This window comes from Stenella coeruleoalba, assembly GCF_951394435.1.
Source record: "Stenella coeruleoalba genome assembly, chromosome: 12".
Taxonomy (NCBI): Eukaryota; Metazoa; Chordata; class Mammalia; order Artiodactyla; family Delphinidae; genus Stenella; species Stenella coeruleoalba.
In genome coordinates this window covers 62,312,738-62,333,905 of record NC_137158.1, presented here as the reverse complement: position 1 = coordinate 62,333,905, position 21,168 = coordinate 62,312,738, and the positions used below count along the sequence as shown (strand labels likewise).

General features: G+C 43.6%; 1 protein-coding gene across 1 annotated transcript; it reads left to right on the top strand.

Moving 5' to 3' along the window:
• Positions 1-466: 466 nt before the first annotated feature.
• On the top strand, positions 467-21,040 carry ALDH8A1 (aldehyde dehydrogenase 8 family member A1; the record flags this gene model as incomplete). The annotated part of the gene is made up of 8 exons (XM_079939613.1): positions 467-672; positions 2,600-2,767; positions 3,715-3,896; positions 5,840-5,995; positions 7,595-7,744; positions 12,465-12,721; positions 14,566-14,727; positions 20,581-21,040. 8 exons carry the CDS (start codon positions 467-469, stop codon positions 21,031-21,033), a joined length of 1,734 nt encoding a protein of 577 aa, XP_079795739.1. The 3' UTR covers positions 21,034-21,040.
• Positions 21,041-21,168: the final 128 nt, after the last annotated feature.

Sequence of the window (21,168 nt, the reverse complement as noted above, 5' to 3'; positions counted from 1 at the left end):
GCAATTTTGGACAAATTCACCTCTCCGAGGACAAAAGAAAGGAAGTAATGACCTTTACGTTCTATAGGATTGTGGTGTGGAATAAATTAGTAAATTCATGTAAAGACCTGCCTCACGGCCTGGCACTTAATCAATGTTTGAGCAGTGAATATAGTGTGAATCCAATAAAATAATACACACAGATGCCTTTGGACCATTTTAAAGGGCCATGAACACATAAGCAGATGTTACTTTAACATATTATTATCCATTTCTCACAACGTACTGGACAGCTGTGAAATATTTGGGAACTCTCTTCATTCGGAGTTTAGACACTGAAATACTCTCGGAGAATGTCACGTCACCTCCCACTTTCACTGATTGGCAGATGGGGTCACTGGGGCTGGAAGTGAGGAGGAGACTTAAGTCAGGAGTCGGGAGAGCGGGGGGATAACCTTCCTGAGCAACGCAAAGGGGAAGGGCAGGCATGTCCTTTCCTATGGCTGGAACAAGGGCCCTTTTGATGCTGGAAAATTTCATAGATGGGAAATTTTTACCTTGTAGCTCATACCTAGATTCCTACGATCCCTCTACAGGGGAAGTGTACTGCCGAGTGCCGAACAGTGGAAAGGAAGAGGTGAGTATATTCACTCAGAGAAGACTGAAATCTACTTTGCCTGTTGGTGATTTATGGTAACTTAATTTTCTAGGAGCAAAGGAGATCGAGAAAAGGTGTAGGATTGTTAAACATTAGCAGAAGGAAGGTTTTTAGTTCTAGGAAGGTTTATTTTGTAATTGGGTATATATGATACACGGCACCAATCTCAGGTTACCATATGCAGAAACAAATAATAATCCAGGTAGCCTAACACAAAGCCACAACTCACAGACATTCCTTGATGGGTGCCTAGTAAAAAGCATTATTTGTAAGAATGATCAGTATTACTAAGTGATCTTTTTCTCAACCAAGTGTTGCCTAAATTTGCCATTATATTCATGGATTTCCACAAAATGCATTACTTCACAAAAATTAGCAAAATCTTAAAACCCAGGGATTTATTTTATATTATCCTGTAATAATTCTTCATGTCTTCAAAATATCTAGTAAAGTAAAACCAATCATTTGAATGATGAAATGCAGAATCAAATTCCTGCATATTTTTGAAGTTAAATTTAACACTACTTTTTCTTACTCAAAGTACTTAATGGTGCACACATTAAAACTTTTTTTCAGTGATGTAGAATTAATATTATTGAGGAGTTTTGTAAAATATTTGCGATATATTTGATTAGTTATTGCACTGAGAGTAGAAATATATTTGGGGTGATACATGTGGCTGATGAATGTATACTCATCTAAATGGATTTATGCTCAAATTAAATGGATTTTAATTTATTTTTTAAGGCACAAAGAACTAGATTATTTAAAAGATAATTGTAGCCTTCATATGTAAATGAGTATTATATGCAAGGTTTTTTTAAAAAAAGAACTAAGCTATTCTTTCTCCACTGTTAATAATATTCTAAATCTGTCTTCTTGCATTAAAAAGAAACCTTTAGACTTTCGGATTAAAGTTTGCAAATATTGGCTAATCTGTTGGTTAAACTGTAACCTGCAATTTTGTTTGCTTCAAATGACCTGGGATAGACGTGGAAAATCCAGCTTTTCCAGCCCTCATTGTCTCAGAGTCCTTTCCAAAGTAAGGTTAAAATTGACAAGTATGCCAAATTCAGGTGAAATATTTTCTGCAGCTAATGGCTCAGCCCTTGCAGAAGAGAGAATGAGGGATGGATACACCTGCTCGCAGAGGAATAGATATTTTGGATTTTCCAGCAATCCAGCTTGCAAACATTCCATCTGATACCATAAATCCCAGGTTTTTCTGGCTTGAAAAATATGGTTACCATGCAAGCCACATGCCCAATTTCCCCAAAAGTCACTCACAGAAAGTGCTGCCAGTCTGTCAACAGGACTCCCATTCATTCAGCGTTTGCATTCATTAAGCCATTGAACACAAATTGTCCCAAATCTGAGTCATAACCTATAAATAAGACTCTATCATCATCCTTATTTTACAGATCACAGCATGCTTAGATTAGTGGTCACACACACACTCGCAGTAGCATTTGCACTGTAGCATTGGGGTCCGACTGCCTGGCTTCAGAGATCAGCTGCACCGCTTAATACCTATGTTCTTGACCTACAGCTGAACCTCAGTCTCCTCATCTATAAAATGGGGATAATAATAATACCTACTTCAGAGTGTTGTTCTGAAGATTAAACAGACTGACATATGTAGAGCCCTTTGCATCTGGCATATAGTAAATGCTTTATAAGTATTATATTTTGCTAATATTATTGTATGTAGTACATTATATGTGTTCTACATTAAATGGATGTAGGACATGTGACATAGGACAACTTAGAAAATATGACTGGACTTGAGTTTTCTGCTTTTCTAAAAGATCAGAGTTTTGCATCAACAACTGTAGGAAGATTAGATTTGACGTTGACTGCTGTAGGTAGGAACCGTCCTCTTATTGGCTGGCAGCAGGGCATCAACCACCAACTTTCCAGACATTTGTAATTAAGACAAGAATCCTTTTATACCTATTTTAGCTCAGCTGAAGGTGACTTTGTTCACATAAAGAAAATGAGAAGGCATGTAGATCCGATTTGGGGTGATAGGGCAGCTGAATTGTCAGATCATGTAATACAAGAAAGATGCCAGAAGCTTGTGGAAAAAGATTCTGAGGCTGAGCCTGGGTCCAGTGGTGGAAGAAAGCTGTGAGTGATTATGAATGTCATGCATGTGAGAGAGGAGAAGGGAGAGACACAGGCTCTGGATTTGCCATCTCTGGAAAAGGCATTGCTTAGACGTTTGCCTAAGAGAGGAGAAAGACAGCAGAAACCCTGCTAATTCATTCTGCCTCCATGAACTGGCTTTGCTGATACCTTCCTATACATTGTTTCCTTTTGGATTTAGCTCTAAAACCAGGTCCCCAAGCTATCTGTTCAACCACAGATGCCCTCTTCTCCAACAGAGGACCTTTCCATTGGGCGGAGCCAGGCAGGGGACTGGGACTGTGGTTATGCCATAGCAGGCCAGCTGTGGTCTCGGGAGCCACAGAGATCTGGGTTTGCATCCTGATTCTGCCACTTATTAGCTGTGTGACCTCTGGCAAATTACTTGAGCTCTCTGTGTTTCAGTTTCCTTATCTGTAAAACAGGCTTAGCAATACTCATGTTACAGAACTTTAAAAGGGATTTAATGAAATAATTTGTGTAAAGCATTTAGCACATTCTGTTATATATAAAAATTAGTCAGTAAATAACTAATATGATTAGTCATTCCAAGTGAAAATGACAGTCTGGGATGTGATTTCAAAGAAACTTTTAGACCTTATCAAGTATGTCAAAACTGCATTAAGAGTTTAGAGATTCCATACATCTTAATTAAGTTTCCTCTCATATGATATTCAGAAATTTTCTATATTTTGAAATTATTGAAAATGTATACCTGCTACTCAAATAGATTCTATTATCGCCACATTCTGGATACCTTGATCAAAATGGAGCATTTTTCTTTTTTTGTGGTGCCCCGACTTTGCTGGTCAGGTAAACACCACTTTGTGGGCGACTCAGTATTGGGAGTGTCGAATACTTGCAATTAGGCAGAAAAAACGTTAGCCATGTACGGACCTGTGGATTCTGGATTCACCCAACCCTCTAAGTCTAAGGCGACCCTCTTCCGTTTGCCCCTCCGAGATCGAAGCCGCGGTGGAGGCCGCCAGAGCAGCTTTTCCGGGCTGGTCCTCCCGGAGCCCCCAGGAGCGCTCGCAGGTGCTGCAGCGGCTGGCGGATTTGCTGGAACAGTCCCTGGAGGAGCTGGCCCAGGCTGAATCCAGGGACCAAGGTGAGAGGCATCTGTGCCAGCCTCTTCCCTCTTTCCCACGCTTGCTCTCTCTAGCGGAGCCCGGGTTTAGCGCCGCTGTCCCTTCTTTATGGGAAGTGCACGCACTATCTTCCTGGCGGTTCACACGCTCCTTCCAGGTTGTCAATTGATCTCTTGCCTCTTAACCGTGTGGATGGAACTCAGGACACTTTCTTCATGTTACCCCCACCCACTTGGACCTATCAGCTAGCCCACCCATGTGCTTCTCACGGCAGTGGTAGAGGATGGAAAGCCAAACCAGCCAAGGCCTCTGAAGGCCGAGGCTTGCAACTGGCCCACTTCTGCTTCATTCTGATGGCCAAAGCAAGTCAAGGCCCAACGCCAGTTCAGGAGGAACGGAAATAAATACACTGTATATTTGGTGGAAGGAACTGCAAAGATGTATGGCAAAGGGCATGGATATGGGGAGAGAGGAAGAACGAGGGCTGAGGGTGCAGCCCTCCACTAGTTCTAAGTAGAGAGTTTCAAAGCAAATTTGTTTCTTTTCTTTTCACTACGTGATTCATTTATTATTTTTAAATTTTAATTAATTAATTAATTAATTTTGGCTGCATTGAGTCTTCCTTGCTGTGAGCAGGCTTTCTCTAGTTGCGGCAAGCAGGGGCTACTCTTCGTTGTGGCGTGCGGGTTTCTCATTGCGGTGGCTTCTCTTGTTGCAGAGCACAGGCTCTAGATGCACGGGCTTCAGTAGTTGTGGCATGATATTTATTTTTTAACTGAAGTATAGTTGATTTACAATGTGTTAGTTTCAGGTGTACAGCACAGTGATTCAGATATATATCTATATATCTATACATATACATGTGACAGCTCTTCATATTGTCTTATATATGTATATATGTACGTATATATACATATATATGTTCTTTTTCAGATTCTTACTCCTTATAGGTTATTACAGGATATTGAATATAATTCCTGTGCTCTACAGTAAGTCCTTGTTGGTTATCTATTTTATATATAGTAGTGTGTATATGTTAATCCCAACCTAATTTATCCCTCCCCCTCCTTTCCCCTTTGGTAAACATAAGTTTGTTTGCTAAAGGCAAAGATAACTTGAAGAGCAGTCACACAGTTTTTTAGAAAGATTTCTGATATGTCGGTCACTGTTCCACTCCCAACACAATTTCCCAATTTTTTTAACTGCTTCCCAGAAGTCAGGGTAATGGAGTAAATGTCTGTAAATCTTTGTAATGATATCTGTTAGGAAAGGCCAAGATCTTTTTAATTTACATGCGTGCTGTAAAGCAGCCTAAAGTTAAGAAGCAGCCTGACTCCAAACCCTTCAGAAAAAAATGCTTCCTGACACTGCAGAGTCTCCCTGTATCACTAAAGATAACTGAGGAACAATCCAGGGAAGCATATATCTAGGATGTGCATGGGGCACATGATGGGTGAGCAAGGGCCACACAGCATCCTGTGCCAGCTTCCCACCAGTGGTTCTGCCATGTGTCCACCTTAGTGACTCCACTGTGTGTTGAGGGGACAGTTAATATCATCACGTGCTTTTTTGGTGATGTGCAAATACAGCTGTCTTAACACCCATTATTCCAACCCCTCTGTAGCATGTCCAAAGCTTGGTGATTTTGAATTGAAAGAGCTGGTGTGGGTGAAGTGATAGCATCTGGCGAATTCCTGATGATAGCTATGAATTGTTCAGTCCACAAAACAAAGATTATTTGACTCAACTCTAACCCCCTCTACTTCATCTTACAACCTCACATCTAATTGTTTCACAGTTTTATCAAACTATGATCAACGCTCTCTGTAACCAATGAATGCCCATCCCAGGCTGGAAGAAACAGAGGCTACTTCAGTGTGAGCAGGATACGTGTGTGGTATTGCTTCCTCCCAGTCCGAGGTGAAGAACACTGACAGCGCCTTCTGCTGTTGACTTCTTACAGGGAAAACCCTAACCCTGGCGAGAACCATGGACATTCCCCGGTCTGTACAGAACTTCCGGTTCTTCGCTTCCTCCATCCTGCACCACACGTCCGAGTGCACACAGATGGACCACCTGGGCTGTCTCCACTACACGGTTCGGACCCCCGTGGGCATCGGTAGGTGCTGCAGTGAAAGCCTGGACCACAGCTGTACGTAGAGATGCTCAGTCAGCCCTGTAGAATTGATCTAAAGGAACAGACTTAAAAAAAAGGAAAGTAGAAATTTCTTCTACTTTATCTGAAATTTAATTGGCCTTAAAAATCCAATTCTAGTTTATTTTCTTTGTGTCAAATTCCCTAGTTATTCCTGGAAACTTGTTCTGGAGGAATCACAGAAAAAAAGAATGATACTGATTGTAAATTCACAATCCAGGACTTTTTGTCCCTTGTAATTAAAAAAAACCAAATTATTTCCAGAGAGCGTTGTGATTAAGATCATAGATTTTAGGTTATGTGTGGGGTAAGTGATTTAGATTTTGTGTGCTTCAGTATCCTGATCTGGAAACTGGGAGGATCGTTTAATTTTATCTTTATATATCTTTGTGTGAATTATGTAAGTTAGTAAGTGTAGAGCACTTAGAACAGTGCCAGGTACATGGTAAATAAGCCTTGACTGGATTATCTACTTCCCTCTTTCATTTCTCTGCTGCTTGCCCTTTAGAGGACATATAAATATCTGCAATAACTAAAAGTTTCCACTAGATGTCACTGTTTCCTCTGAGAAAAAAACAACTACCGTCCATACTTTACTAGTTATATTTTATGATAGAATAAAAGAAGATAAGTTAAAGGGGAAGAAAATGGAACATTTTACCTGAGCCCTTCGGAAATGGTATCTTCAAGGCGTTATGAAAGCTCAAACCTCCTTCTAAGAAGTATGCTAGTACATTATGCTGCAAAAATATTGTTATCCCCTAAAGAGCAGATTTTTCAGTGGGAAATTTAATAATGTAAACTATGTTCACTTTCATAGCTCAGGCTTGAGGGCAGAGTATAAAATAAGGTGGATCCATTTACTGATTCATAATGTAGGTTTTATTTTTACACGTTTCATGGTCAGAAGCCTAGGTGGTTTCAGAATGTTACATGGAGACCCACTGTAGATGTTGGTTCTGTTACTTACCCAGCAAACCTATCTGGTCAGGATACAGGTGAGAACCTAGAAAGATTTTTTTTTTTAATTAAAAAATACTCTGGGTTAGCGAAAATGGATTTCACAGTCTCAGAACCTATTGCTCTTATTTTACAAATAATTCTGAACAGCTAGAAATTTTATGTCTCAATCCACAAGAGATTAGAAACAGAGATGGAGAAATTTAGAAGAAATAGGAGCTGGCCTGTTTGATTAATGAGGAGGGAGAAGTTTAAACAGTACAGAGATCAGTCTACACATCTCAAAACTGATCACATTCTGAGAATGTTTAGGGACAGGTGACAGTCTTTTAGCCCCAGAACTTATATTGCTGTTGTTCATAAATATAATTGTAAGTCATCAAGAAAAGAGTAGACTGTCCTGATTATAGTCTTAAAAGGTACAGCTGCTTGTAATACAGTTTAGAATTAGTTCCCTGAATTTGGCTACAAAAGTTTGGGATTTTGGAAGAGTAAGCTGAAGTTTGGTGTAGCATGAAGGAGTTTGCATTCATAAAGTCTGTCTGGCCCATCTGCTTCGAGGGGAATGTCATTGCTGGCAATGCTTCTGTTATCCTCTGTTAGCTGGTCTGATCAGTCCCTGGAATCTGCCCCTCTACTTGCTGACCTGGAAGCTGGCTCCAGCGATCGCTGCTGGCAACACTGTGATAGCCAAGCCCAGCGAGCTGACTTCTGTGACCGCGTGGATGATGTGCAAACTCCTGGAGAAAGCAGGTAATTGGGAGATGGGGTTTAAGGGGGGGCACGCGGTTGGCTTTGGAGATGTATGTTTTGTAGGCCTCGGCCACCGTAGGGTCACTGACATTTGAAAAGTTATTTTGGATAGAAATCTGCTCAGCACCGAAACAGATCCCAGGGACATCTCTGATTTTTCGTTTCCCTGATCCTCTTCTGAGAAATCCCCTTCATCCACGGGGCTCGTGCCCACTGCTTCCTTTCTTCATCCCCAGAACATGCTACTGCAGGATAGCTCCTCCCTGCACGGGCTCCACGGGCAGTCCCCTGAGCATAGGATAGCAGTACAGCAAACGGCTTAAAGAGCTTGATAAACTCAGACACCAGCCTGCCCCAGACTGTCTCCAATAGTCAGTTTAAATAGTACGTTTGAAACAACAGTGGATTTTGATGCAAAGAAGAATATTGCTAGGTACCTCTCTGGTTTGCACAGCTATAGAATGCCTAAGAGAAACAGCCCATTTTCAAGAGAATTGAATATACACCCCTCAGTTTTCCCTGCATTTGGGACCACTGCTGAGATGCTGATATACTATGGTTCCTTGTCCCCCTTTTGCCGATGGTTTAAAACGTGGAAGGTGTGTTCCTGGTTTCGCCTGGAGTGTTCAGCCAACACTGCACCGGGGTTGGAAGGTTGCAGGCAGGAGGCTCTAGCTTGTAACCCACAGGAAACCCCTCACTGTTAGGCCCTCAGCTCATGTCTCTGCCCAGCCTGGGTGGGAATGATGGGCAGGTGGTGGGGAACAGGCTCTGTCAGTCTCTGCTGTGCTCGTTTCCTTCAAGCCCACAAAGAAGGTGTTGCTGGGCTCACTTAGATCCATAGAAGGAGTGGTTGGTAAGAGCCCATCTCTCTCCTGTATGCCTTTTCTCTCAAAGCAAAAACATACACATTGGCTTCCAGGAAAGTTGAGCCAGTTCCTATTCCAGGGTTTAGATGACAGGTTAAATTGTGCCCGTTGAGGGAAGAGCACTGGGCCTCATGACCCTAGTTTAGCTGCCCATTTCCCTTGTATCCTATGGAAGAATGAGGCCACCCAGCCTAGGTCTTTGGGATGATGTCGATGGCTGCCCCAGGCCTCTGGAAGGTGCATGATATGAACATCCCTACCTCCCTCCTGTCCCAGAACGTGCCATCCCTCCCTTACAAAAGAGACCGCATTCTATCCCTTTCTTTGAAAAATGGAATCTCTAGTATCTGCAAAGGTCCAAGGTATTTCTTCCCTGCCTCTTGACTGCCGGTTCCCTGGTGTGAGATAGAAGTGGGGCCTCTGCTCTGCTTTGATCCTGTGTTGGATACACAGGGAGCTGGGGAGGGTGCCACAGAGCCGTGTTCCACAGACCACTCACTCCTAAGATCAGTTACGTCTTGATCTATGATGATTTCTCTTTTCTTTTTTTTTTAAAGCTTTGTTTATCTGCTGGTGCCTGACTTAGGTCCTCCCCTATGTGACAGAGGATGTCAGAAGCCTACATCTGACATTAATTAATTAATTTATTTTTGGCTGTGTTGGGTCTTCGTTTCTGTGCAAGGGCTTTCTCTAGTTGTGGCAAGCGGGGGCCACTCTTCATCGCGGTGTGCGGGCCTCTCACTATCGCGGCCTCTCTTGTTGCGGAGCACAGGTTCCAGACGCTCAGGCTCAGTAGTTGTGGCTCACGGGCCTAGTTGCTCCATGGCATGTGGGATCCTCCCAGACCAGGGCTCGAACCCGTGTCCCCTGCATTTGCAGGCAGATTCTCAACCAGTACGCCACCAGGGAAGCCCCTGATTTCTCTTTTCTAATCACCCTCCTCTTTCATATAACCCAGAACCTGGTCTGCCTGAGAGTTTTATGTTTCCATTTATTTACCCAGCATTGCTCTTATTCTTGTGAATGAATAAACCTATTGTACCGAGACAGTCTGTCCCTCCCTCCCATCCTCCCTCCCTCCCTGGGCTGGCTTTGCCAAACTTTCCTCCTCCAACAAACACTGAGAGTATGATGGTCCAATTGCACCTGACATGAGCCCTCAGTTTCTCCACTGGGATTGGGAGGGGGTGTGAATGACATCACTAAATTCTGCTTTAGAGCACTCTAAGAGAAACTTGCGTAAGAAAAGAAAGCTAAAACAACGTGCTAAGGCATTCTGGATATGTCAACAGCCAGCTCCTCTAGTCCGGGGCATTCAAACAGACTTGGTAAATGAACTTTCTTTGAAATAAAATCATCGAATATTTATATAGATACACCATGAATACCTCTTTGGGAGCCCTAGAATATTTGGTTTTTTCCCTTGTGGGCACCAAACGTTTGCTCTCATTCCTGAAGTGTCCACTGACGGCAGATTACTGGCCCTTCCTATTAATTTTGGTTCTGCTCTATTTAAGCTTAAAATTTTCCCTGTCGTGACCCAGGCACATCCTAGCTCTGGAGGGACTTCCTTCCCTTTCCTGTCTCTTAGCCTCCTATTCTGAGTTTTACTGAATTGTTATTTGCCAATTAAACTGCCTTCTTTCTCTTATAACCAGAATCTTTTAAGGGTAGAAGGCAGATTTATCTAGAAAAATTTCATTAGTGTCTGGATCAAATGGCAAAATGGTTCTGAGAAGTACTGGCCAGTAGATAGCTCTTAACTTATTAACATTGGAGCTCAAAGAAACGTAATCAATCAATGTATTAATACGACAAACCTCACAGAGCTGTTGGGAGATCTATAGGGTGTAGCCCACTTACAACAATGACCAACCCACAGGAAGTACCCAATAAATGTGAACGTTTACTGGTACTCTTTAAATTTTTTATTCTCATTAAAATTATTTTAATAGCATACATATGTAGCATTATATCTTATTTTTCATTTATTTTATTTATTTCTTTATTAATAGATCTTTATTGGAGTATAATTGCTTCACAATACTGCATTAGCTTCTGTTGTACACAAAAGTGAATCAGCCATACGCATACGGATGTCCCCATATGCCCTCCCTCTTGAGCCTCCCTCCCACCCTCCCTATCCCGCCCCTCTAGGTCAACGCAAAGCACTGAGATGATCTCTCTGTGCCATGCGGCTGCTTCCCACTAGCTATCTATTTTACATTTGGTAGTGTATGTATGTCGATGCTACTCTCACTTCGCCCCAGCTTTCCCCTCCCACCCTGTGTCCTCAAGTCCATTCTCTATGTCTACATTTTTATTCCTGCCCTGCAACTAGGTTCATCAGTACCTTTTTTTTTTTTAGATTCCATATATATGCATTAGCATACAGTAATTTGTTTTTCTCTTTCTGACTTACTTCACTCTGTATGACAGACTCTAGGTCCATCCACCTCACTACAAATAACTGAGTTTCGTTTCTTTTTATGGCTGAGTAATATTCCATTGTATATATGTGCCACATCTTCTTTATCCATGCATCTGTTGATGGACACTTAGGTTGCTTCCATGTCCTGGCTATTGTAAATAGTGCTGCAATGAACATTGTGATACATGACTCTTTTTGAATTATGGTTTTCTCAGGGTATATGCCCAGTAGTAGGATTGCTGGGTCACATGGTAGTTCCAGTTTTAGTTTTTTAAGGAACATCCATACTGTTCTCCATAGTGGCTGTATCAATTTACATTCCCACCAACAGTGCAGGAGGGTTCCCTTTTCACCACACCCTTTCTAGCGTTTATTGTTTCCAGATTTTTTGATAATGGCTATCATTAATTTATTTTAAATGTGATGTGTTAAAAAAAATTTTTTTAATGGGTATTCATTCTATATGGCAAAGTAGGCCATGGTGGATACAATGAAAGGCAAAACACAGACCCCATGTCTGCCCTTAGCTGGAGTACCTTCTAGTGGTCGATATGTAATGAACAGGAAAATCCATAAAACACATAAATGAATACATGCAGATATAGAGCAGTAGAGTTTCCTGATAGAAAAGATTGGGGCACCTACTTGGGGGTGTTCTTGGTCAGTCAGTCTTAGAGGGTGATGGTGCGTCCATATCATGGGAAGCTGGACCTTCACCTCAAGACTCACCTTCCTGGGGGAGCCGTCCCTCACTCCCCTGGGCCGAGGTAGTCAGTCTCTTCCCTGGCTTCCTTTTTTTTTCTTTTTGGCGGTACACGGGCCTCTCACTGCCGTGGCCTCTCCCGTTGCGGAGCAACAGGCTCCGGACACGCAGGCTCAGTGGCCATGGCTCACGAGCCCAGCCGCTCCATGGCATGTGGAATCTTCGCGGACCAGGGCACGAACCCGTATCCCCTGCATCGGCAGGCGGACTCTCAACCACTGCGCCACCAGGGAAGCCCAGCCCTTCTCTGGTTTCTTTAGTGCATGAATGCTCCCTCTACTTCACATTTGCCCACTGAACTGTGAGTCGTGGATGCCAGCTTGGAGCAGTGCTCTCCTCCCTCCTGGGGCCCGACCTGCCTGAGGATGTATTTGTATCTTCAGCCCCTGAGGCCCAGTCAATACTATGGAATGAATTATATAGAATGTTCAACCCTGCCTTTTTCTAGGACAAAGCCCCCGGAGAAATCCCGCCCGGGGCATAGCATAGGCAGAGGTGATGCTGTAGTCTTTGTTTTGCTATTGAACCAGAGACAGCCGTTAACATTCCCTCCCAACCCCATTCACGCCGTTGAACTTTGAAGGAGAATCTCCATGTAACCTGAAGTCCTCGACATACTGAGAAGAATCACTGAAACCGATACTGCTTCCCACCCAGGTGTCCCACCAGGTGTTGTAAATATTGTGTTTGGAACGGGACCCAGGGTAGGCGAGGCGCTGGTGTCCCACCCAGAGGTGCCCCTCATCTCCTTCACTGGGAGCCAGCCCACGGCCGAGCGGATCACACAGCTGAGTGCTCCCCACTGCAAGAAGCTCTCGCTGGAGCTGGGGGGCAAGAATCCTGCCATCATCTTTGAAGATGCCAACCTGGAGGAGTGTGTTCCGACCACAGTCAGGTCCAGCTTTGCCAACCAGGTATGTCCTCTGGGTTTTTTCTTCCCCTTTGTTTATTTGCTTGTTTTTAACTCAGTAGCCCTGTCAAGCTGGATCTGTTGCATCACAGTGCAAAACTGGGGTGAGTAAGTCAATCCAGGACTATTTCAGTGAAAGGAGAATGGTTACATTGTGTTACTCCATTGACTATCTGTTCAATCATAATGTCACTCAGAAGCCTTGTGGCGTCTCCTGTGCAGCGAACTCCTCTTCTTGAGTTACACGGCTTTTATCGGGTGATGACTTCTTTTTTGCTTCTCCAAGCTTCCCCATTCCTTTATTTATAGTTTTCCCAGTCTTTTCTTGCTGTCCAGGTGTCCTAGCTCCTGGAAACCTTATTATCCCTCCCCAAAGCATCCCAAATGCATTCACACACTTAGAAATAAATACCTGAACAAGTCTCAAGCAAGTTTCTTAACTTAACATCATGGAGGAGCCTTGGGCAACTTTGTTCCTCCTGATTGTTGGACGGGTTGTTGTGAAGATGAAATATCAATGTGATGAAAATATTTATTTATGCATATATGTACAATCATACATACACAATACTGACAAGTCCAGAATGTGGTTTGTAAACTATTACATGTTATGTTCAAATGATGATAAGGATGATTTTTCACTCAGAAATCTGTTAGCACCTCTCCCTGGAACACTCAGTACCTCTATTTGGATGTTCAGTAGCATCTGAAACTTAACCTGTGCAGAGCAGAACTCTTGATTCCCCTCCCTCTCCTTTCCCTGCGTTACCTCTGCTCTCCCCGCCTTGTGTTTGCCTCTCCAGGGAAGAGACTACCATCCACTCTGAGACTCAGGCCCCAAATCTGGGACTCATCCTTGTTCTTACTTTCTCTTTTCCTTATACCTCACTAATCCACCAACAGGTCCTGTTAGTTCTATCTTTAAAATCTATCCTGAATCCTATCATTTCTCCAGAGCATCTATGCCAGTTTCCTTATGCTTTTGGGGTCCCATGCCCCTTTAAGAATTTGTTAACCTCAGTGGACTCCTATCACTTTTCTCATCTCCACTGATCCTGCCTTGTCCAAGCTACCTCCACTTATCCGAATGTCTGAAAAGCTCTCTTAACACTCCCCTGTTCCCATTCTCCTTCTCTCCAATTATATTCTCCACACAGCTGCCAGAATGATCATTTTAAAATGTAGATCCAATCCCATCATCTTGCTGCTTAAAGCCTTCCATGGTCCTTTCATGATACTGCGGATAAAATGCAAGCTGTGAGTCTATGAGCCTGTAAGACCCTGTGTGATGTTGCCTCGCTCCTCGCCCCCTGCCTTTGTCTTCTACATCCCTCTGACCCCTGTCCCTGCCTCCATCCCCACCCTCAGCCCCACTCACCTTCCTGCCTTTCCTCACACACTCCAAGCTCATTCCTGTGGCAGGTCCTTTACATTTACAGCTGAGAATTCTCTTCCTTCAGATCTTCATCCATCCAGCTCCTTCACGTCAATCAAGGGTCAGTTCAAATATCCCCTGTTCACCAGTGCCTTCTAGGACTCCCTTTAATAAAAGGGAGTAAAAGCTGCCCCCCCCATTATTTTATATTCTCATTCTCTGCTTAGTTTTCTTGTATTGTTTTGGTCACAACCTGAAGTTATATTGTTCGTTGAGCTTTACTTGTGCTGTTGCCTGTCTTCCCTATAAGACAGTGCATTCCACATGGTGAAACTTCATCTTGTTTACCACTGTCTCCCATTGTCCAGACCAGTGCCTGATACGTGACAGGCACTCAGAAGTGCAGGGTGATCTATCCAAGAAGGAGTGGGCCCTCCTGTTTTGTCACTGTCCTCATGTGTCATTCTTGGCAGGGTGAAATTTGCCTCTGCACCAGCAGGATCTTTGTCCAGAAGAGCATCTATAGTGAATTTTTAAAGAGGTTTGTAGAAGCTACCAGAATGTGGAAAGTTGGCATTCCCTCTGACCCATCAGCCGACATGGGAGCTCTGATCAGTAAAGCTCATTTGGAGAAAGTAAGTAAATCCCTGTGTGTAAGTTACAGAAAGAGTTCTTATTTTGAGAGGAGCTCAGCGCGAGGCATAACACTATCTGTGCTTTGAAATACTGTTAATTACTACCCTATTTTTTGATAATTATGATGTGTGGGAAATTGTCTCTGGATACAGAGTCTGAAAATGTTAGAGATGAATACAGAAATGCAGTCCAGGTTAAAGCAGCACCTACATGGCATAAATGAACTTGAAAAGTCAGTAAAGAGATGCCACCAGTAGAGTGAGGAAGGCAAATTGCAGAGCATAAAGGTCAGGTGATGAGAATGATGTGAGCTGAGAGTGGCAGGGATTTCCACCGGTAAATGTTCCCAGTCAGACCCCAGGCAGTAAGGGTCTGCCTCTGGCTTACAGCAAACGGGAGTCTAGAAGTGCGACTCCAATCCAAATGATGCGGTCCTTAGTTGGTGGGGTGACTTGTGGGAGCCTCCGTGGGAGAAGCCATTGATGTTCTCTGGGTGGCTTATGGAATTTGGGTCTTCGAGGTCATTTTAATTCATTACCTGGTGGGACTCCCAAAATAAGTCATAGAATTTCAGAGCTAAAAAGACCTCATTTCCAGCTGTAGTAACTCAGGCCAACCAAGGGTAATGGTAATACACCCCTATCAGTTAACCAGTGAGGGAAAGAGCCTTCACTTAAGTTTGAAGAACTCTCTGACACTGCACAGATTTGGTAGACTTACTACATTTTAACTTTTACCTTCACTATAGTGTGGAGCACAGATGCCCGTAGGTGGGAAGGTGTAGTCTCAGTCTTGCTGGTCTCTTCTTACTTGTTTTCTCAGTAAAATGGGAAGCAGGGTGAGGAGGGGAGATGGTGTTGAAGGTTTCAAGAAGGAGGAAAAGGTGTGAGATAGTCTTGCAGGAGATCAAGAGAGAGAATGGGCTTCGAAGTGACTGTATTGTTGCTGGGGCAGCTCCAAGGGCTCACCTGGAGCTGTGATCATTTATGATCACATTAAATAAATATGTGGTCATTTATTTAAAGTGAGACCGGCCAGCATGACTGTGTTTTCCTCCAGTCAAATTCACCTACAAGATTGCAGGCACATGGGCAGCTGTCCCCAGAGTACCTGTGGTGGACCCACAGTTGTGGATGTTCCCACCCTTGTGGAGTGAGGCATCACCAGATACAAGAGGCTCCCTTGTCCTCCCTTATCTGGCTGTTCTAGGCAAAGGGATACACGCTACCTGCCCACACATGCAAATAAGTGGTGAAAAATAACCTCCTGCATGTTCCCGAATGCTTTCTGTGGCACAGAATTAACTTCCCAGAAGCATCTTCCAGTAGACTCAGGCCATGGTGTCATCTAAGGTCCCCTTTGCAATTCACCATTCACCTGAGACTCAAAGTTCTCTTTATTAACTCAGCAGAAAAACTGCTCTTCTGTCGTAGGCACTGTTATAATAACTATTTAAGTTCCCCAATGAGGGGAGGTGTATCAGTGAAACAAATCAAAGTATTTGACTTTCCTGTAGCAGTTGAAAGATTTGTAGCCCCCTGTCTTTTGTGTGTGAGAGAAACTGTCTCACACACACTGTCTTTTGTGTGTGAGAGAAACTGATGCCATTCACTGACTCCTATTGGTAGTTAGGGCTTTTCTCTGTTGTACTCTGAGTGTTTGTCCCTTTTTCCCCACATAGTGAACTTGGGTCAAATACAGGCTCACCAGGTTTCAATGTATTGTAACGCCTGTGGGCTTTAATACAATATTTGTGATGCTCAGTGTATCCCTGCTGGCCCAAAGGGGCCCTCTCTTTAGCCTGCCTCCCCAATGCCCTCCTGAGCTCCACCGCAGGCCCTCCCCGAAGCATTTCTGCTCTCTGACAGCAAGCAGCCTCAGGCCATGTGAGTTGTTCTGCCCCACACGGGCAACAGGACCTCTGTCTACTGAGCCCTGGTTCCTTTCAGTGGAGAAGGATAATCAAGGTCCCATGGGTGCCCCTTAGATGATGCCCCATGATAACGAGACAGCCAAGAGGATGGGACTTAAAGCCTGGTTGTGCTGAGCTCACGCGCTGCCCTTTTAAGAAGTCCAGCTCGGAAAGGTGGTAGCTCATCTCAGCTCCACGGTTCTATTGCTTCTAAGGGGGAAGATTTTACACAGTGTTAAAAATAGTTTTTCATAGTTAAAAACTTAAAAATAGTGTTTATCGTAAGCCATTTATTTTTATTTTTTAAGGAAGAACAATAAAGATGGTATTTCCATTATCCCACCACACATAAAACTTCGGGTAGCTCTGGGTTCCCCTTGTTTTGTGGTCCTGTAGGTGGATCCCTCCTCTCAGCTGTGCTCAGAGTCCCCACCCCTCCCCAGTATAAAGTCTCAGAACCTTCCTGCTGTGGCTCAGAGGGTCCCTGGACACCTTCCATCCCTACTACTCTGCCCAGAACACGTGCCTGGATGCAAGGAGTCACAGCTTTACCCTCTGGGTCTCTCACCAGGTGGGCCCCTGATGGGGGGCTCTCAGCTCAGGTCTTGTGAGGAAGCCCTAGGTGTCCCTGCCCTTTGAGAGGGAGCCAGTGGAAGCAGCTTGGGAAGTGTATGTGTGTCTTTTTCAGGCTGTGACTCTTTTCAGTTCAGTGTGCCACACCTTGATCTGGGATCAGGGCGGCAGCAGGCACACTCCACTGAGAGTCGTCTTTCCTCTCCTTTCGCCAGGAAGATTTGGGGTCTGCGAGCCAAGGAATGGCCGGCTGCCATCCTTGCATTCCACCCCTCCTCTTCTGCAGTAGGTCTCTGTCTTCTCCAAATCAAATTAATTGACTTCCCTGGCGGTCCAGTGGTTAAAACTCTGTGCTTCCACCGCAGGGGGCGCGGGTTTGATCCCTGGTCGCCTGGTCAGGAACTAAGATCCTGCGTGCCGTGCACGGCCAAAAATAAATGAATGAATGAATAAATAAATAAATCAAATTAGCCACGGGATCTTTGTTTCCATCCTGTGGGATTGTCACAACAGATGGTGTTGCAGTGACAGAAGAATCCAGCTAGAGGCTGTGACAGTTGTTTTGTAATGGCCAAGGGCTCCTAAGTGCAAGTGTGACTTCGTAGGTTCCCAGGACGGTGGTGCGGACCCACAGGAAATGGCAGGTGATTCTATCCTCAGGGAATGCAGAAAAATCTCCCTTGCCTATTTCACAGGGTTGCTTTTTGTTTTCATTTTTGTTTTCCTTTTGACTCTTCAGAATCCTTCCCTGCTTGACTGTCTGGAGAATCTGGCTCTAGGCCAGACTTCCAAAGATGCAGATAGCCAGAGAGAGAGAATCCTTGAGTGTTGACAGTGAGGTGGGGGGGGTGGGAGGGTGAGCACAGAGGAAGTTCACGGGTATATCCCCCAATAAGGCCAGGCTTCAGGTCTAACTAAGGTCCACTCTTGTGGTTTCCTGTCCTCCTCTGTCAGTTAACCCCACACCCCGATGTACACAGTGGGGAGCATCCCTGAAATCTCTTAGCTCGTGAGTGTCAGATCGTGCATTATATCATCATCATCATCACCATCACCAGGAGCATCAACGCAAACGACAGCACCTGACTTTCAAAAACTTACTATGTGTCAGGTATCACACTAGGTATTTTATGTATATTATTTTATTTAGTCCTCTCAAGAGCCCTATGAATAGGTGACACAGTCAATCCCATTTTTCCAGTGAGGAAACTGAGGCGTAGAGCTTTTCTTTTTTTTTTTTTTAATTTATTTTTGGCTGCTTTGGGTCTTCATTGCTGCGTGTGGGCTTTTCTCTAGTTGTGGCGACTGGGAGCCACATTGTGGCTTCATTGTGGCTTCATTGTGGTGCGTGGGCTTCTCATTGCGGTGGCTTCTCTTTGTTGTGCAGCATGGGCTCTAGGTGTGCGGGCTTCAGTAGTTGTAGCTCGCAGGCTCAGTAGTTGTGGCGCACAGGCTTAGTTGCTCTGCGGCATGTGGGATCTTCCCGGACCAGGACTCGAAGCTGTGTCCCCTGCATTGGCAGATGGATTCTTAACCACTGCGCCACCAAGGAAGTCCAGGTGTAGAGCATTTAAAATCCCTCAGCTGATAAGTGGAGGAACTGGGATTTGAGCACTGCTGTGCTCCCAAGCCCACTCTTCTAACTTCTATGCTTTGATTTTATGGCCAAAACTACTCAATATTAAGTGCTAACTACTCTCTGCTCTCTCCTCTCAAGAAAAGGTTTTATAAGAATATTTCATTGCATTTATAGCACATTAACAGTTACAAAGTTGTTTTTCTGAGCTGCAAGTATAGATATCATTGTGTCATCCAGTGATACTTTCTCTAGAAAAGAAATTCAGTTTAGTGTGTAACTTATATGTTAAATAATTTGATAAGTTCACAATTTGAAAACTGACACTTCTCTTGGTATTTTATTATCCCAAGAGCTTCAAAGAGAGAATCATGTAGTTTTGTTTAGACACAATCATCTCAAACCAGAGCGCTCCTTGCACTGTTTGAATCACTGATAAAAGTTTGGGCTCTCCATCCAGCAGGAGCCTCTGGAGACTCACCTGCACTCACCTTGTTCACACAGGATGCTGCCTCTGGCATCTTTTAATTAATGTGACCGGGTTGCTTCAAAAGAGCAAGAGAGTCGGGGAAGGAAAAGTCCAGATGTATTGTGGACTCTACCCACAAACTCAATGAGAGCTTTTCTGGGAAAGCTTTGAGATCATTGTTCATGTTGGGGAGGAGGAATAGTGGAGAATATAAAGCTCTACCAAATGCTCTATTTTTCAAACGTCTTTGACTTCATGGCTTATTAAGTGTTCTATAAACTGAAGCAAAATTAATAATGAGACATTATCTTTTTATTTTTACATGCAAACATATAGCTCTACAATGAATATAGTTCTACAATGGAGTACTAATCTAACATTGGGGCAGAATGCTCAGATAGATACATGATAATCCGTAGGATTCCAAAATATCATTCCACACTTTACCCTGCCTTTGATGTACTATTTGACTGTTGTTTTAGACTTTTGGGGATTACTTTTCTACTTCTCCTATGCTTATAACGCCCCTCAAGGGTAGAAGAGTGTATCATTGTGACTTCAACAACATTTTCAAATATAAATAGATATGCCATTATTATAATGAGTCATTTCTGTAACCAATATTAAAAAAAAAATCTGTCATTATCTCCGAGTCACTGGGTCAACTTATTACATAATTTATTTCCCCTTATTGTGAGCTTTACTTTATTACCTAGATATATTTTCACAATATAATCAGTACTGAGATGAGACATTAGAAATTATTTGTTCTGGAAGCTCAGCTATTGAAGGGCACCCTGGCTTTTAATTAAGTCTTATATACCATTCAACTTCCCATTTTCTGCAATGGACATAGTCTCCCCCAGTGAGACTGTGAGAAATAGTGAGAAATATTAGTCTGTGTATTTAACTACTGAATATACCTGAGTGTGAGTTCTAGCTTTACTGTTTATTATCCGTTTGAACCCTCTGCCCTTTCTGAGGCTCAATTATATAATCAGCAAATAGGAGATAATAATACGTAGTTTATAATAGTTTTGAGAGAATTACCTGAGAATGTGAGAAAAGCATTTATCTGCATGCCTAGCACTTAGACATTAAATAAAAAACTCTCCTCCTCTTACCTATGAGGGCTGAATGCCCAGATAATACTTAGAGCACTTTTGCACTCAGGCTTACTTAGCAGCTGAGTGAAAATATAATCAACCTTAGATTTTGGGGGGGAATGACCTTATACATCTTGATGCTTCAAAAATATTGAATTTTCTCTGCTTTGTGTGAAGACAAACGATAAGTTGTTAGTATATTTTTTACCTCTCCAGGTCAGAAGTTACATCAAGAAAGCTCGCATGGAAGGGGCCCAAATTCTGTGCGGTGAGGGAGTGGATAAGTTAAACCTCCCCCTCAGGAATCAAGCAGGGTACTTCATGCTTCCCACGGTGATAACAGACATTAAGGACGAGTCCTGCTGCATGAAGGAAGAGATATTTGGTCCAGTGACGTGTGTCGTCCCCTTTGATAGTGAAGAGGAAGTGATTCAAAGAGCCAACAGTGTTAAATATGGACTGGCCGCCACGGTGTGGTCAGGCAACGTGGGGCGTGTCCACCGGGTGGCCAAGAAGTTACAGTCAGGCTTGGTCTGGACCAACTGCTGGCTCATCAGAGAGCTGAACCTGCCTTTCGGGGGGATGAAGAGTTCTGGTGTGGGTAGAGAAGGAGCCAAGGACTCTTATGAATTCTTCACTGAAATCAAAACCATCACCATTAAACACTGACCTTGGCCATTGGAGAAGCTGTTACAGTTGACGCCTGGCTGCAGAGAGAATCAGTCATCCAGTGTGGTGAACGGAATTCCTGGCATAAATTTCAGCCACGTCTTGACTCAGCAGAAGGTTATCTCTATAGCTTAT